The sequence below is a fragment of the Salvelinus fontinalis genome, chromosome 6 (assembly GCF_029448725.1).
Source record: "Salvelinus fontinalis isolate EN_2023a chromosome 6, ASM2944872v1, whole genome shotgun sequence".
NCBI lineage: Eukaryota > Metazoa > Chordata > Actinopteri > Salmoniformes > Salmonidae > Salvelinus > Salvelinus fontinalis.
The window spans coordinates 54,327,129-54,341,347 of record NC_074670.1 but is presented as its reverse complement, the minus strand read 5'-3'; the positions used below and the strand labels follow the sequence as shown (position 1 = coordinate 54,341,347).

The 14,219-nt window shown below is 44.2% G+C and overlaps 1 protein-coding gene across 1 annotated transcript; it reads right to left on the bottom strand.

Moving 5' to 3' along the window:
- Positions 1–2,541: 2,541 nt before the first annotated feature.
- LOC129858151 (homeodomain-only protein-like) lies at positions 2,542–12,858 on the bottom strand. Its single transcript, XM_055927156.1, has 2 exons — positions 12,432–12,858; positions 2,542–2,863 (listed from the first exon to the last, which is right to left on the bottom strand). Exons 1-2 carry the CDS (start codon positions 12,579–12,581, stop codon positions 2,786–2,788), a joined length of 228 nt encoding a protein of 75 aa, XP_055783131.1. The 5' UTR covers positions 12,582–12,858; the 3' UTR covers positions 2,542–2,785.
- Positions 12,859–14,219: the final 1,361 nt, after the last annotated feature.

Genomic DNA, 14,219 nt, shown 5'->3' with positions numbered 1-14,219 from the left:
TTCACTCCCTTATCGTTGGGCAGACGGTATTGGAGCATGAGGTCTGATACCAACAGGCTCAGAAACAGTTTCTATCTACAAGCCATCAGACTGCTGAACACTTGAACTGGACTGACACCTGCTCTGATTCTCCACACCTTATCACACATGCACTCACTCACTCACTCACGCACACACTCACACACACACATACAGTGGGGAGAACAAGTATTTGATACACTGCCGATTTTACAGGTTTTCCTACTTACAAAGCATGTAGAGGTCTGTAATTTTTATCATAAGTACACTTCAACTGTGGGCGACTGAATCTAAAATCAAAAATCCAGAAAATCACATTGTATGATTTTGTAAGTAATTAATTTGCATTTTGATTAAACAGCATTATCATTACATAGGTGGACCTTGTGCTGGGGACAATAAAGGGTCACTCTAAAATGAGCAGTTTTGTCACACAACACAATGCCACAGATGTCTCAAGTTTTGAGGGAGTGTGCAATTGGTATGCTGACTGCAGGAATGTTCACCAGAGCTGTTGCCAGAGAATGTAATGTTAATTTCTCTACCATAAGCCGCCTCCAATGTTGTTTCAGAGAATTTGGCAGTACCTCCAGTGCATGGCGTGATGTGGGTGAGCAGGTTGCTGATCTCAACGTTGTGAACAGAGTGCCCCATGGTGGGGTTATGGTATGGGCAGGCATAAGCTATTGACGAACACAATTGCATTTTATTGATGGCAATTTGAATGCACAGATATACTGTGACGAGATCCTGAGGCTCATTGTCATGCCATTCATCTGCCGCCATCACCTCATGTTTCAGCATGATAATGCACTGGCCCCATATCGCAAGGATCTGTACACAATTCCTGAAAAACGTCCCAGTTCTTCCAGGGCCTGCATACTCACCAGAAACGTCACACATTGAGTATGTTTGGGATGCTCTGGATCAACATGTACAACGTGTAAGCGTGTTCCAGTTCCCGCCAATATCCAGCAACTTCACACAGCCATTGAATAGGAGTGGGACAACATTTCACAGACCACAATCAACAGCCTGATCAACTCTATGCGAAGGAGATGTATAGCGCTGCATGAGGAAAGTGGTGGTAAAACCAGATACTGACACATTTTCTGATCCACGCCCCTACCTTTTTTATAAAGGTATCTGTGACCAACAGATGCATATCTGTATTACCATTCATGTGAAATCCAGAGATTAGAGTCTAATTTATTTATATAAATTGACTGATTTCCTTATAAAGGGGGATACCTAGTCAGTTGTCCAACTGAATGCATTCAACTGAAACGTGTCTTCCGCATTTAACCCAACCCCTCTGAATCAGAGAATACGGGGGGCTGCCATAATCGACATCCACGTCTTATATGAACTGTAACTCAATAAAATCTTTGAAATTGTTGCATGTGTTTATATTTTTGTTCAGTATACATTCATACATTATAATTGCTGCTACCAGATTCTAATTATGATTGCTAAATACTGCACAATTTAAACAATTGCCCCCCCAATCCCCCCTTCCACAAACATGTGTAAATACTGGACTATAAATTGTGCTTTCCTGTATTATACTTATACAGTATTATACTTACTCTACTGAGCAATTTACTTTATGTTCGTATTCTTATATTTTATGATTTCTTATTGTTGTTGCATTGTCCAGAAGGAACCTACAAGTAAGCACTTAGTTGGAAGGTGTGTACCATGTGTAACCCGTACATACGACTAATAGAACTTCATGTTCTGCATTTGGTGTGTTCAACTCTAAATAAACACACTTGTTTTTCCTCTGTGGGTGGAACTCTTTTTTTCACAGTCAGCTGAACAAAAACAGTGTGTATGTGTGCAGTGTGTGCCAGCCAGGCCAAACAGCTATCTGTCACGACACACACTGTCAAACAGACAGACTGTCAGAGAGGGGGAAGTTGTATTAGGACCAGAAGTAGGTACCTGATGAGTTGGTATCAGGCCTGTTATGTAGGCAGTTCCCACGATCAGTCCATCATTTTCCTGGGTTCTTTGGCAGGATATCACTCCCTTCCCACTGGGCACAGACGTCAATTCAACGTCATTTCATTGACATGACGTTGAAACAACGTTGATTCAACCAGTGTGTGCCCAGTGGTTTCTGTCTCCCTCTCTTTCCTTTACTTGTTGTCTGACATCCTAGAAACAGGGACAACTGAACCGACAGGTAGGTGGCATCACCTGCTGGCAGTCGGTTGCTCTGATCCCAGCTTACGTCTAAAGCCTTTCCCTTCAAATTAGCCATCGACCCCAAGTCCCTGTTACAGGGCCAGCTGATTCCTGTTGAATGTGTCATAACATGAGCGCTGCCTCACATGTTTTATAGTCCCATGAAAGCCCAATGTTATCCCGCTCCCTGCTGAGAGATGCACAAAACAAAGGCTTACAACAAAGTCCCCCCCTCCAAACCTTTCCGCCATTGTACCCTACAGTACTTCCTCATTAAGTTCAGAAGGCCCCTCATACTGATAACATGCAGCACGAAAGCAGTCTACATCATTTATAATATATGTTTGTTTATTTATTATTATATGTAAACATGCCAATTATATTGGCAAAAAACATTGACTCGCATTACACTTCACACATTAACTAAATGAAAATAGCTTAGATACAAAGGAGAGAGAATGATGGAAGGAAGGTATGAGTGGTTGATGTGTCCTGGGAGTTGGTCGGTAAGGGCGTGGCAGATCAGTCAGAGAAGCAACGGGGTGAGGGGGAGGTTTCCTTCACCACTCCAATTTCAGTCTTTCACTGATCCCAGTTGAGCTGGAAGGCCCTCTGCCTGTCTCCACCGTGCGTTGCGTAGCCTGAACCATTTCTGGAACAAACAAAAAGAGCCCAAGACAGGTGTCAGAGACAGGTGACGTCACACCACGACATTGTTGCTATTGTTCCACCAGGTATTAGTTCCAAATAGTACTATTATTGGAGCGTTAGTCACAGAATCTGTAAACTGACCTGGGAGAAGTAATGGTAGGTTAAACACTGAACGAACTCATAATTACATTAATATTCCTAAGCAATTTCCCCTTGGTGTTTTTCAGGGCAATGAGGTTGCAGGTCAATGAGGGCAATGAGGTTGCAGGTTGGCATTTATTGAGATTACTCATGTACAGGAGGCACAGCCAGAAAGTCATACAATCTGATTTTAAACCCAACCCCAACCTTAAAGGTATGCTCAGCAATATGATGTAGACGCACGAAGTAAACACCATAGTGGGTCAATTTCCACGACAACTAAGAGAGTTGAAGCGCGAAGGTACACTACTCTGCTGTTTTGGTCCCGTTGCTCCCACGTTGTAACAGCGTGAATACAATCCGTGCCATGTGTGTGAGCGTAGTCTTGCATCTCGCTAGACGCAATAGCTGCGGTGCTGCTCGAGGCAACGTCATTTCTACCTTTCAGTAGACATTAAAATATATATTTTTTTCAGCTTTCAATTTTGTTCTTTTGTTTATTTTCTAAAGCATTTAATCTCTGGATTTCACTGTTTTGCCTTGTCTCACACCCATACTTTATTATGCTATGTATTACACATAGCACATTTAGAATAATTCACAAATATTTAATGCATCTGTTTAGATAAAGAGTCAAATAAATGGAAAAAATATCAACAGTTGATGTGCATAAATCATTTGTTGCTTTTTTTTTTTACACAAAATAGTTGTCTCACAGTATTTGGTATTTTGTTATTTTATTAGGATCCCCATTAGCTGTTGCAAAAGAAGCAACTACTCTTCCTGGGGTCCACACAAAACATGAAACATAATACATTGATACATATCTATGCATACACACAAACTATCTAGGTCAAATAGGGGAGAGGCACTGTTCCACGGGATGTTTCTTTATTTGTTTTTTTGAAACAAAGGTTTGCTGTTTATTTGAGAAATGCAAGATGGAAGGAAGTTCCATGCAATAAGGGCTCTATATACAGTTGAAGTTTACATACACTTAGGTTGGAGTCATTAAAAAATGTTTTTCAACCACTCCACAAATTTCTTGTTAACAAACTATAGTTTTGGCAAGTCAGTTAGGACATCTACTTTGTGCATGACACAAGTAATTTTTCCAACAATTGTTTACAGACAGATTATTTCACTTAGAATTCACATTACATACACTAACATACACATTACATTACACATTACATACACTAAGTTGACTGTGCCTTTAAACAGCTTGGAAAATTCCAGAAAATGATGTCATGGCTTTAGAAGCTTCTGATAGGCTAATTGACATCATTTGAGTCAATTGGAGGTGTACCTGTGGATGTATTTCAAGGCCTACGTTCAAACTCAGTGCCTTTTTGCTTGACATCATGGCAATACCAAAAGAAATCAGCCAAGACCTCAGCAAAATAATTGTAGACCTCCACAAGTCTGGTTCATCCTTGGGAGCAATTTCCAAACGTCTGAAGGTACCACTTTCATCTGTACAAACAATAGTACGCAAGTATAAACACCACGGGTCCACGCAGCCGTCATACCGCTCAGGAAGGAGACACGTTCTGTCTCCTAGAGATGAACATACTTTGGTGCGAAAAGTGCAAATCAATCCCAGAACAACAGCAAAGGACCTTGTGAAGATGCTGGAGGAAACCGGTACAAAAGTATCTATATCCACAGTAAAACGAGGAAGGAAGAAGCCACTGCTCCAAAACAGCCATAAAAAAGCCAGACTACGGTTTGCAACTGCACATGGGGACAAAGATCGTTCTTTTTGGAGAAATATCCTCTGGTCTGATGAAACAAAAATAGAACTGCTTGGCCATAAAGACCATCATTATGTTTGGAGGTTAAAGGGGGAGGCTTGCAAGCCGAAGAACACCATCCCAACCGTGAAGCACGGGGGTGGCAGCATCATGTTGTGGGGGTGCTTTGCTGCAGGAGGGACTGGTGCACTTCACAAAATAGATGGCATCATGATGATGGACAATGATGTGGTTATATTGAAGCAACATTTCAAGACATCAGTCAGGAAGTTAAAGCTTGGTTTCAAATGGGTCTTCCAAATGGACAGTGACCCCAAGCATTCTTCCAAAGTTGTGGCAAAATGGCTTAAGGACAACAAAGTCAAGGTATTGGAGTGGCCATCACAAAGCCCTGACCTCAATCCTATATTTGTGGGCAGAACTGAAAATGCATGTGTGGGCAAGGAGGCCTACAAACCTGACTCAGTTACACCAGCTCTGTCAGGAGGAATAGGCCAAAATTCACCCAACTTATTGTGGGAAGCTTGTGGAAGGCTACCCGAAACGTTTGACCCAAGTTAAACAATTTAAAGGCAATGCTACCAAATACTAATTGAGTGTATGTAAACTTCTGACCCACTGGGAATGTGATGAAAGATAAAAGCTGAAATCAATCATTCTATCTACTATTATTCTGACATTTCACATTCTTAAAATAAAATGGTGATCCTAACTGACCTAAGACAGTGAATTTTTCCTTGGATTAAATGTCAGGAATTGTGAAAAACTGAGTTTAAATGTATTTGGCTAAGGTGTATGTAAACTTCTGACTTCAACTGTAGGTCTATCATTTTAAATTGAGAATATATAGCTAGCTCATCGATATGCAAATGATGTGTGAGTTTAGCTATTCTCTGCTTCATATGTACATTGACATGGGGCACATTAATTGCATATGCCCATTAGGCCAGTTATGCCCTCATACTGAAGGCCTATGGCTGCATTGGTGATGCATGCCACTATAATAAGATGCAAAATGGGTTCACATGGCTGATATCCTGAGACAAATTAGAGACAGATTCCTTTCACACCTTTTTATTGTAGAATTGTGATCTGTGATGAATGAACATCGACCCTAGTTCATCTAATGTTTTTAAGTTAACAATTAAAACCAGTTGAAACACTTCACTTCAATGAATCAACATTGAATGAATCCAAATATATATTTTCTTTTTAAAATAAATAATCTAACTTGTTTGTAAATGTTAGACATTTTAGTAAGTAGGTTATTATTACTAAAGCATCATTTCGGGTGAATAAACATACCAGAGGTGGCCAACCTTGCTCCACTTCCTACTCTACTGGATGAGCAGACTTCTATTCCAGCCCAGCAATAATACTCATTATTATCAACTTATTAGGTTTTCTAAGTTGAATCGGGTGTGTTAGTGCTGGGCTGGGACAGAAGCCTGAACACCCAGCATACCTTCAGGAGAAGGATTGGCCTGCTCCAGCTGTATTAAGTTTGTAGACTACATTGAGTGTGAATTAACTGTATTGTTGGATATAACATTTGCTAACATAAGTACACATACAACCCGTAGCATACAAGGATGTGCCAGGGTCTCTTGGGACATTCACTGGGACCTCTTCATCTGCAGACAGGCTTTCGCATCATTTTATTAATTAGATAGCTATTATCTCTCGGTCTGTCTTGATAGTTTTCCTCTTTAGGGGGAATATGTTCATAATGTCATCCGACAACCTGTGCTTTCTAACTAGTACACCTACTCCCTTTTCTGACAGCTGGAGTAGGAATCCTTTCACCCTCTTCCATTGCTGTTATCTCCATGTTTTTTGGTTGTGTTGCCCAGAACTAATGACAGGTGGAACTATGTTTCATGAATGGAAGATTTTCTAGCAAACATTTGCTCCTCACCTGATTGGTTAACGGCAGCGTGCAAGTTGCATAAAGTAGACCAGAGCTAAACTTTTTCTATCTCTCCACTACCAGGGTTCACATCTTCCCACAATCCCCTGTGCATTGCTCCGCATGCTCCTGTTGAAAATGAATGGGGGCGAATTCGGAAGTGGTGGTAACCCCGTCTGTAAAGGTAGTCAATGTTGTTCTCCTCCTCAAACGAGGAGGAGCATGGATAGGACCAAGATGCGGATTGAGGGAAATAAGCCATCTTTTAATGAACACAGCAAAACAAGACACTACAAAAACTACAAAACAACAAACGTGACTAACCTTCAACTGTCCTGTGTGGACACAGGAACAAACACCCACAAAACACCAGTGAAACCCTGGCTGCCTTTGTATGACTCTCAATTAGAGACAAACAATACACACCTGTCTCTAATTGAGAATCATACCAGGCCGAACACAAAACCCCACATAGAAATACAACACATAGACAAACCCACCCAACTCACGCCCTGACCAACTAAAATGAATACAAAACAAAGTAAAACAGGTCAGGAACGTGACAGAACCCCCCCCTTAAGGTGCGAACTCCGGGCGCACCAGCACAAAGTCTAGGGGAGGGTCTGGGTGGGCGTCTGTCCACGGTGGCGGCTCTGGCGGTGGACGAGGTCCCCACCCCACCATAATCAATCCCCGCTTCTTTATCCCCCTCCCAATGACCACCCTCCCACTAACCCCACCTAAATGAAGGGGCAGCACCGGGATAAGGGGCAGCACCGGGACAAGGGTCAGCACCGGGACAAGGGTCAGCACCGGGACAAGGGGCAGCACCGGGACAAGGGGCAGCACCGGGACAAGGGGCAGCACCGGGACAAGGGGCAGCACCGGGATAAGGACCAGCACCGGGATAAGGACCAGCACCGGGATAAGGGGCGGCAGGTCCTGGCTGAGGGACTCCGGCAGGTCCTGGCTGAGGGACTCCGGCAGGTCCTGGCTGAGGGACTCCGGCAGGTCCGGGCTGAGTGGCAGCTCCGGACTGTAGGGCAGCTCCGGACTGTACGGCAGCTCCGGACTGTAGGGCAGCTCCGGACTGTAGGGCAGCTCCGGACTGTCGGGCAGCTCCTGACTGGCGGGCGTCTCTGGCAGCTCCTGACTGGCGGGCGTCTCTGGCAGCTCCTGACTGGCGGGCGTCTCTGGCAGCTCCTGACTGGCGGGCGTCTCTGGCAGCTCCTGACTGGCGGGCGTCTCTGGCAGCTCCTGACTGGCGGGCGTCTCTGGCAGCTCCTGACTGGCGGGCGTCTCTGGCAGCTCCTGACTGGCGGGCGTCTCTGGCAGCTCCTGACTGGCGGGCGTCTCTGGCAGCTCCTGACTGGCGGGCGTCTCTGGCAGCTCCTGACTGACGGACGGCTCTAGCGGCTCCTGACTGACGGACGGCTCTACTGGCTCGGGACAGACGGGCGGCTCTACTGGCTCGTGGCAGACGGATGACTCAGATGGCGCTGGGCAGACAGATGGCTCAGACTGCGCTGGGCAGACAGATGGCTCAGACGGCGCTGGGCAGACAGATGGCTCAGACGGCGCTGGGCAGACAGATGGCTCAGACGGCGCTGGGCAGACAGATGGCTCAGACGGCGCTGGGCAGACAGATGGCTCAGACGGCGCTGGGCAGACAGATGGCTCAGACGGCGCTGGGCAGACAGATGGCTCAGACGGCGCTGGGCAGACAGATGGCTCAGACGGCGCTGGGCAGACAGATGGCTCAGACGGCGCTGGGCAGACAGATGGCTCAGACGGAGCTGGGCAGACGGGCCGTTCAGGCACCGCTGGGCAGACGGCAGACTCTGGCCGGCTGAGACGCACTATAGGCCTGGTGCGTGGTACCGGAACTGGAGGTACCGGGCTGAGGGCACGCACCTCAGGGCGAGTGCGGGGAACAGGAACAGGGCACACTGGACTCTCGTGGCGCACTCTAGGCCTGGTGCGTGGTACCGGAACTGGAGGTACCGGGCTGAGGGCACGCACCTCAGGGCGAGTGCGGGGAGAAGGAACAGTGCGTCCAGGGCTCTGGAGACGCACAGGAGGCTTGGTGCGTGGTGCCGGAACTGGAGGCACCGGGCTGGAGACACGCACCATAGGGAGAGTACGTGGAAGAGGAACAGGGCTCTGGAGATGCACTGGAAGCCTGGTGCGTGGTGTAGGCACTGGTGGTACTGAGCTGGGGTGGGAAGGTGGCGCCGGATATACCGGACCGTGAAGGAGGACACGTGCTCTTGAGCACCGAGCCTCCCCAACCTTACCAGGTTGAATGGACCCCGTAGCCCTGCCAGTGCGGCGAGGTGGAATAGCCCGCACTGGGCTATGCAGGCGAACCGGGGACACCACCTGTAAGGCTGGTGCCATGTACGCCGGCCCGAGGAGACGTACTGGAGGCCAGATACGTTGGGCCGGCTTCATGGCATCCGGCTCGATGCCCAACCTAGCCCTCCCAGTGCGGCAAGGTGGAATAGCCCGCACTGGGCTAAGCACGCGTACTGGGGACACCGTGCGCTTCACCGCATAACACGGTGTCTGACCAGTACGACGCCCTCTTACTCCACGGCAAGCCCGGGGAGTTGGCTCAGGTATCCAACCCGGCTTCGCCACACTCCCCTTTAGCCCCCCCCAAGAAATTTTTGGGTGAGCCTCTCGGGCTTCCGTGCTAGCCGCGTACCCTCATACCTGCGCTCCTGGGCTGTGGCTGCCTTCTTCTCCTCCCGAGAGCGGCGATTCTCTCCCACCTTAGCCCAGGGTCCTTCTCCATTGAAAATTTGCTCCCAACTCCATTCCTCTTCTCTCCATTGCTTTAGTTCTTTCTCTCTCTCCTCAATCCGCTTGGTCCTGTTGTGGTGGGTGTTTCTGTAAAGGTAGTCAATGTTGTTCTCCTCCTCAAACGAGGAGGAGCATGGATAGGACCAAGATGCGGATTGAGGGAAATAAGCCATCTTTTAATGAACACAGCAAAACAAGACACTACAAAAACTACAAAACAACAAACGTGACTAACCTTCAACTGTCCTGTGTGGACACAGGAACAAACACCCACAAAACACCAGTGAAACCCTGGCTGCCTTTGTATGACTCTCAATTAGAGACAAACAATACACACCTGTCTCTAATTGAGAATCATACCAGGCCGAACACAAAACCCCACATAGAAATACAACACATAGACAAACCCACCCAACTCACGCCCTGACCAACTAAAATGAATACAAAACAAAGTAAAACAGGTCAGGAACGTGACACCGTCAGGTGTGCCGCGAAACTTTTCCGAATCTTGATAATTTTTTTTGACTTGGGAGCACTTGTGCCGGTCAGATAATACATTAAATGGCACATGGTTACATCCAGGGGCGCAACTTTGGTTTTAGCAGTGGGGGGGTCCTAATTATTATTATATATGTATTTATTTATTTATTTTTTGAGACGGACAAACACTCCAAACAGCCTACCCAACCGCTCTACATGGTCCTAAAGCACACCGTAACAGATTTTGTATCACATTCCAATGATAAAACTGCATCCATGGTTACATCTGTATCTTTGTTTGAAGTCCAGTGCACTCAGGCTGTTTATACATTTGTATCATTTGATGGGCGCGCATCATGACCAAAATCACGTGTATCATTTTATTTGGTCTGTGAAAACCATTAGCATAGGCAAGTCTGATTAGGTTTAGCCAGATACTTATATTTATTAATATATGATTTTGGGCTTAGCTATACCACAACCTCTGCTGAAGAAACTGAGCATGGCTTTGTGTCCGTGTTTACACCTTTACAATGCAGAAAACAGCTGGACTATAGCCCAAACCATTCAAAACGAAATACCTATTTTGGAACTACTTTCTGGCACAGATTCACAAGATGCTCCTAAAGGGGTACACACAAATTAACCATCATGTGTAAGGAAAATATTTCAAATTAAGCCTATTTAATCTATAAAAAACATTGCTTACAGAAAATAGATGATTTGCAGTATGGATCAGATGAGATAGAGGTCATTATACCACTTAATAAATTAACAGGGACATTTTAGGTGTGCTGCAGAATAGTATGTCCCATCAAGGTGTGTCACGGTTCAACAAAGGTTGGGATGGGAGCCACTGGTATAAAATACTTTGTAAAGAGGTAGAAACATGTTGTAAATGCTCGTTATGCAGGTGAGGGAGTGGTAACAGGGTGTGCCCTTCCCTTAAGGTACTGTAATGACTATTAAACAGCCAGCGCCATGTTCCAATTCATGTTCCAACAGTAGGTGGTTAAAAAGATCCGCTGTAAATGAAGTCAGAGGACCAAGTACTCACTTCACCCAGAACCACATTTGTCCAGTCAAGTTGGCTGGGCATCTCCCATCTTTGTGCACTCACAATGGAAACACGCAGTCACAACAGCAGTGGAGTGAGCATGCCAAAACGGTTTGCAGAGGAGAGAGGGAGAACCTTTTGAGAAACGTGTCATACTGGCTGCCATGATCTGTACTTGATAATCCTTCATTTGTTAATGCAAATAATATGTGGGACAAAATCTGCTCACAGTACCTGAAACTTTCCTATAAAATGAACCCAGCTCACATGTCTTCCTCCAAAACAACACCAACGGTGTAATTGTGAATCCTGAAACGGAACATATTGTTTCTCCATCAACTACATTAGGCTATGTAAAAAGGACAATAAACAACACTGTGTATTACAACAAGGATATAAAACGGCTTAAATACTGAATTAGAATAACTAGCCTCTACATAAGAGGAATACTATTAGATAGAGATGTCTGTATAACTTCAAATATAGGATAGGCCCTACCATGACACTTTATACCCGTTTCTGTCATGCCAAATGATTACTCAATGGCTTGGTTATTGCATAATCAAGAGTAAAGTCAAACAACAAATATTGACTTAATACAATTTATGTTTTCACTGAATCCAAAGCTGATCCAACTGGCAACACTGTTATGTGACCCGACATTATTAGGACCACTGGTGTTCGTATTTGTTATTAGAATGTTTGGAATCTCTGTGATGATGGTAAATGCTCTATTTAAAAATGTCTTCATCGTGTTATTTCGGGGACAGTGGCACTGCCATGGCATACGAGCCGAATGAGGCGCGCAAAGAGGCGTGGACGCCCGCAGAGTCAGCGCTGTCCGTCTCACGCTATTCTCTGTTTACATTGTTCCCACTAAAAAACAAAAATAAAGGCTAGATATTTCGGTAGCATAATAGAGGTCGATAATATCTCATCAAAACAACAATCATTCTGCTGACCACTCTCATCTGCGGCCCATTACGCCTATTCAGTGAAATACCAATTGTCTCTGGAAAATTGGCTTGCTACATAGTAGCCTATTTGTTCAATGGTGCGCGGAAAAAAAGAAGAAAAAACTAATTGGAAAGCACACTGCAACAACATTATAGCCTATAGGTTCCCAAATATGTGTAACTCTCTGAATTGCTTTTTCTGTTCACGATAAATAAGGTAGCCATTTGATTGTTGACATTGTTGTTGATTTTCAATTTGCAATATTAACTTAATTTAGAGTATTGGCAATAGTGTGTGGTGTCAATCATTATAGGGCGCTTCCAGCCTATCCGCCCTCAGCAAAGTTTCTTTCCTCGCAACATTATATCCTTCATAGAAAAAGTAGATGTTCCTAGAGAGCGTAACCTTATCATTAGGCCTAAAACAACATCGAGAACATAATTGAACAGTGAACACTCACCGCTGTCTCTTCCTCGGTTAGTCCGCTTTCAGCTGCGATTAACATGAGTGTCGACTCATCCGGATGCTTGCTGACTCTGGTGAAATTCTCCTCCAGAATTTTGATCTGATCCTCCGCTAACTGCATACTTTCTATCCCATTTGAAGCCATGTTCCCTCCAAAAAGAGCTCTCAGCCACAGAAGTCGTTTTTGTAACGTAGCCTAGGCACTAAATTAGAACACTCCGTGTTTGAAGTTCCAATGCAAATGACGTCCGTTTGCCAGTAAACACCAGTGGAAACTAGGAAACGCTGGAGATAAGTACAAACAGAAATCGTTTAACAATTACAGCCCCTGCGAAACTAACGACCTAAAAGCATGTCACACTGACTGAGAATGTGGACCGTGTAAGCGTTACTACTGTCAACAGTGGTTATCCCAGAGCAAGTTTCACAAAACACTCCCCTTTTATGTGAAATTTAATTGAAGTTTGAATCAACAAAAATATGAGCACGTTTTAAAGTGACATACACATTAATATATGAATAAAGTAGGTCTACTAGAAAAGTTTAAATATTTCCATAACATACCTATAATGCTTCAGCTTCTTCCACTCAACTGCTGACAATTCTGGTCTCTTCGCAGTATGCAACATATGCCTGGTGACGTCAGGAATGCACGAGGACAACAAAGTCCAGCTATACCTGCAACCTGCCAGATCAGGCTATTCTATTTCAAATAGTATTGTTCCATGAAATTCGCTACATGCTTTGAAATAATGTGTAAAATAATCCCACCGTTTTGGAGTTTTCCCCCTCAATTTATTTCTACAACTGTAATAAACATGTCATTACTTGACATTTACTTACTTGGAACATGTAATGGAATCTATCATTCATTGCCATTCAGGGAGGTATTAGCCTAGAGTCTTAGGATGCCATAACCCAAGAGGAAATTGTAACAAACCATTAAAGGTGCATTATGCAGAAATGTCTCTGCCATTTCCTGGTTGCTAAAATTCTAATAGTTTGCCTAATTTCAGTTTATGTGACAAAACAAGCAAGTATAGTGTAGAGAACCATTGCACCATCTAAACCACTGTAAAATATCGTCACCATAACCAAACATATTGTAACATATTGTACAAAACCAAGAGTAAAAGAGCAAAACCTAAACTTAAGAAGGGAAACATCTAAATAGTGCATATAGAACAGATATACCACTACTTAGACTTGCGTTCAATGATAATAACAAATCTATATTCACATTTCTATGTGAATTTGGTTGGGTCACCCAAAAGGTTGACACTGGAGGATTTATTTATTTATTCTTTCCCAGTTTCCCTTAGTAGTGATGACTTGGCTATACTTGCTATTACAATGGAAATTACCTTATGGTGTTGATTTTCTCTGGGATAAACAGCAAATACTTGCACACAAACGTTCACCAGTTTCAACAGAAGGTTCCTTTTCATGCTCTTCTTAGACTCAGATTTGGCCCACAATTATAAGTTACTCTCACTGAACAGCTGGATAAGATGGCCAAAACCCCAGCTTTGCTTCTGTTTAGGTACTAAATATATGCATTATGTTGCCCGTGTCTTTAGTGTCTGCAATACTCTGCACCTGTTAAACCTTATTCTATAGTGTAAGTAAAATGCATAAAAAAGTTATTACTGATAAACCTATGAGCAGCCTTTTTGATTGGTTAACAGACATCTTTTATTACTGGGATAGATGTTATATAGACATCAACCTGTCAATTTATGATCATTATACCACAAGTAATACAAAATAGAGATGAATGTGA

Coding starts and splice junctions, on each gene's coding strand:
- LOC129858151 (XM_055927156.1), bottom strand. CDS start 12,581: ATGGCTTCAAATGGGATAGAAAGTATGCAGTTAGCGGAGGATCAGATC. Junction 2,864..12,431: donor TAACCGAGGAAGAGACAGCG/GTGAGTGTTCAC, acceptor TGTTTGTTCCAG/AAATGGTTCAGGCTACGCAA.